The sequence below is a fragment of the Bos mutus genome, chromosome 21 (assembly GCF_027580195.1).
Source record: "Bos mutus isolate GX-2022 chromosome 21, NWIPB_WYAK_1.1, whole genome shotgun sequence".
Lineage (NCBI taxonomy): Eukaryota > Metazoa > Chordata > Mammalia > Artiodactyla > Bovidae > Bos > Bos mutus.
The window spans coordinates 18990031-18993761 of record NC_091637.1 but is presented as its reverse complement, the minus strand read 5'-3'; the positions used below and the strand labels follow the sequence as shown (position 1 = coordinate 18993761).

Below are 3731 nucleotides of genomic sequence, written 5' to 3'. Positions count from 1 at the left end.
CCCTGTGGGGCAGATGTGCTCCAGGACTCCGAGTTTTTCAGCTTCATTTATGTAACATGGTGCATCTATCCTACATGACATAATACCCCACTGGGGTCTGAAACACCTTGTAATCAAACACATTGGTGTTTCTGCAACTGAATTTTGAACATTCACACTACATGAAATAAAGACCATAAATGGTCTGGGTCTGTTCAGTTCAAATTTTGTTACCAAACAATTTTTTTTTTAATTCTTGTTCAATTTTCAGAATTTTGAAAGGTTGGGGTTGCAGATAAGGGTCAGGCTACTCTGTGTCTCCATAGATAATGGCATGCAGCAGAAAGAGGTGAAGAAATGTTCATGGTCTGATGCCAGACCCAACCCAGCTGTGAGCTTTGGGATAAGACAAGTCTTGTGACAAGGTCAAGGGTGATGCGTGAAGGAGAACCGTTCAGGAGTGGCTGTGCTGTTACCCGAGTGTCTGAGCCATTGATTCCAACTCCACAGATCCTGAGCCTCAGCCATCACAGGGCCCTGAGCCTTTCCCTGGCATCTGACTTAATCCATCTCCAGGGCTGGACCTTTCTCGGGTGGATCCTCAGCTAAGACCTCTGCCACACTGGTGACCAGTAGGACCAGAACGACTACCACATGATCGTCCTCAGGCCCTGGGCTCCCCGACCATTATGGGCTGCTGCCTCCGACAGCTGCAGCTGTTCTCCACCTGCATGGCCTTCTCGCTGGGGGCCAGCGTGGGCACCTGGAAGGGGGCCATAGGTAACTGGTCCATGTTCATCTGGTGCTTCTGCTTCGTCCTGACCCTCCTCATCCTCATAGTTGAGTTATGCGGGCTGGAGGGCCACTTCCCCTTCTCCTGGGACAACTTTCTCATCACCTGCAACTGCTACTCCGCCCTCCTCTGCCTCTCGGCCTCCATCATCTACCCCATCATCTACATTCAGTTCTTCTCCAACAGCCACGACTGGGACCGCACCATCATCTCCACTGCATTCTCCTGCATCGCCTTTGTGGCTTATGCCATGGATGTGACCTGGGCTAGGGCCCAGCCCAACATGATCACAGGCTATATGGCCACCGTGCCAGGCCTGCTTAAGGGGCTGGAGACTGTCGTGGCCTGTGTCATCTTTGTCTTCCTCAGCAACACCTCCCTGTACCTGCACCAGCCGGCCCTGGAGTGGTGCGTGGCCGTGTACTCCATCTGCTTCGTCTTGTCATCCGTGGCCATCCTGCTGAACCTGGGCAAGTGCGACAGCAGGCCGTCCATCCCCTTCTCCGTTTTCCAGGTTGTGCTGACCCTGCTCTCCGTCCTCCTCTACACCACTGCTCTGCTCCTCTGGCCGCTCTACCAGTTCAACGAGGAGTTGGGCAGGCAGCTCCAGCGGTCCAGTGATGTGAACTGCAGCAGTGGAATTTCCACCTCTGTGTGCATCTGGGACCAACAACTGGCTGTGGTTAGTTTGACAGCCATCAACCTGCTCATTTATGTGACTGACCTGGTGTTCTCTACCCACCTGAATTTTAACAGCGGCTGAGGCTTTGCCCAAGGGCTCCCAATTCCTCCCTTGTCTCACCTGAAGTTCATTACCAAGCTCTGATGTCCTCTTTCCGGCTCTCTTCTCTCCCTTCTAACATCCTTCTGCATTCATCTCACTCCCTTTCCCATTTCCTTCCCACCTTCTGCTCTATCTCCTTCCTGGTTTCTTTGGTTGCCCACATCCTGTTTTGCCTTTTTCTCTTGCTGCTCTCTCATCTTTTCTACATTTTCTGTTTTTTACCCCTTTTCTGGTCATCCTTGGTTTTCTCATCTCCTGTGTCCTGACCACCTCTCCCCTTTTTCCTTCTTCTGATCCGTCAGGACCTGAGACTCCTTCCTTCTCTGCCCACCACCCCCTCCCGCCTCCTAAGGTGCTGACTCCACAGCACACAGCCCTCTGTGCAGCTGTTCACACCCTAGGCCTCCGGAGGGGCCTTGTTGCCAAAGCAAGTCTGTCCCTCTGGTATATGTGTGATGGGTTTGGGGATGGGGATGGGTAGCTAGGCATTGGGTCCTCTTTCTTTGTGTACAGTATGTCTCCCATTTAAGTTAAAAAAAGTCTCTGGAGGTCAGTAATTTCGAGTGGGTGGGAGTCTTGAAGCAGAGTCCCTGGGTCCCTAGGCCCCAGCTGGTGGTTGGCCCTGTCTGACAATGGCTCCAGAATTTTTCCAAGCTTATTGAAAACCCACTGCCTACAGAAGCCATCTTAAAGGAAGCAAAGGCTGAATGCCTCCCCATCCCAACTACTCTCTGGGGAATCAAAGCAGGAGCTGGTGAAGAACCCCAGAGTCTTGAAGACAGCTGTCTGCAGTGTTGGTGAGGGGCAGCGATGTGGCCCTCCTGCCTCAGCGATCAAAAGAGCAGGTCCTGCCTCTGCAGGGAGAAGAGCATGGCCCTGCCAGCCTTAAAGCTGATGTTAGCCTGCCTGGGATTTTTTGTTTTCTTTTTCTGGTCAGGAGGACAAAATTGACTGAATGGACCTGTTCTTAAAGGTGAAATTTCTTTTCTATTTTTCTGGGGAAGGTGGGTTGACTGAGTGGGGATTTCAGCTGCTGTAGTCAAGAGAATTGCAGTACTTGAATGTGTGTGCGCACACACATCAGTGGCTTTTTGCCACTGCGTTCTGCTTTTCTGAGACTCAGGCATAAAGTGACCTATATAAATGTAGAAAAAAATATGCATGGTTTCTTTTAATTACCTGGAGTTTCCAATCCCCATCAGCCCCTGCTGTCAACCATAGAAATCTTGTCCTTTCTTCCACATCCACAATTGTTCTTTTTTAAAAACCTCAAAGATAAAATAAACAAAATGAAAATGAAACCAACAAAATCCACAGGTCCTAATTGCCCAAACTTGACTAGAAATCAGAAAGAGCCTAGGTCTTAAAGGGGCTCTGCCAGCCCTTGGATGCTGCTGTTGCTAAGTCTCTTCAGTCATGTCCAACTCTGTGTGACCCTATAGATGGCAGCCCACCAGGCTCCCCCATCCCTGGGATTCTCCAGGCAAGAACACTGGAGTGGGTTGCCATTTCTTCTCCAATGCATGAAAGTGAAAAGTGAAAGGGAAGTTGCTCTTTGGATGCCTGTCTTTAAAGGCGTGTGCTTTGTGCATACTGACTGTGTGTGGTTGTGTGTGTGTCAATGGGCATGCATACATTAAGACCAGCAGCCCTTTAAATAACTGGCAAAGTCATCTCAAGCCTTCTTCCTCTCTTATTCTCAGCCACAAAGCCTCAGAGCCCAGCATCCTAGAGTCACCAGGGCCAGAGGAGCCAGGCAAGCAGAGCTCTGCGGGAGGGGAGAGGAAGGACCTCTGCTGCCCCTCACTCCTGTACTGGGATGAAGTGTGTGTGATCTTCACCCAGAGGTGGGTTGGATGGAGGGGAAGGGCTCCCAGGAGGTGGTCCCTGTGGCAGGAAAAATCTTAAGAAGCAATAAAATAAAATTCGTATTTTAAGACAAGAAAATTTATTTGGCCAAATACACCTAAAGCTGGGTTAAAAAGTTAAACAGATTTCTTTTTTTTGGACTTCTTAGGACTAAAAGAGATCTATAGCAGCAAGTAGTTCCCAGACTTGTATAATCAGGGAACTGTTTTTTTCCATGGAACATCCTGGACTAGTATTCCATGGGATACTCTTTGGGAACCATCAGTCACATCCCCTTCCCCCTAGACTGGTTCAACAGCTTGACTG

At 49.8% G+C, this 3731-nt stretch overlaps 1 protein-coding gene across 1 annotated transcript; it reads left to right on the top strand.

Annotated features, from left to right (window-relative positions):
• Positions 1-313: 313 nt before the first annotated feature.
• On the top strand, positions 314-2521 carry LOC102278871 (myeloid-associated differentiation marker-like). Its single transcript, XM_014477016.2, has one exon. It carries the CDS (start codon positions 669-671, stop codon positions 1533-1535), a length of 867 nt encoding a protein of 288 aa, XP_014332502.2. The 5' UTR covers positions 314-668; the 3' UTR covers positions 1536-2521.
• Positions 2522-3731: the final 1210 nt, after the last annotated feature.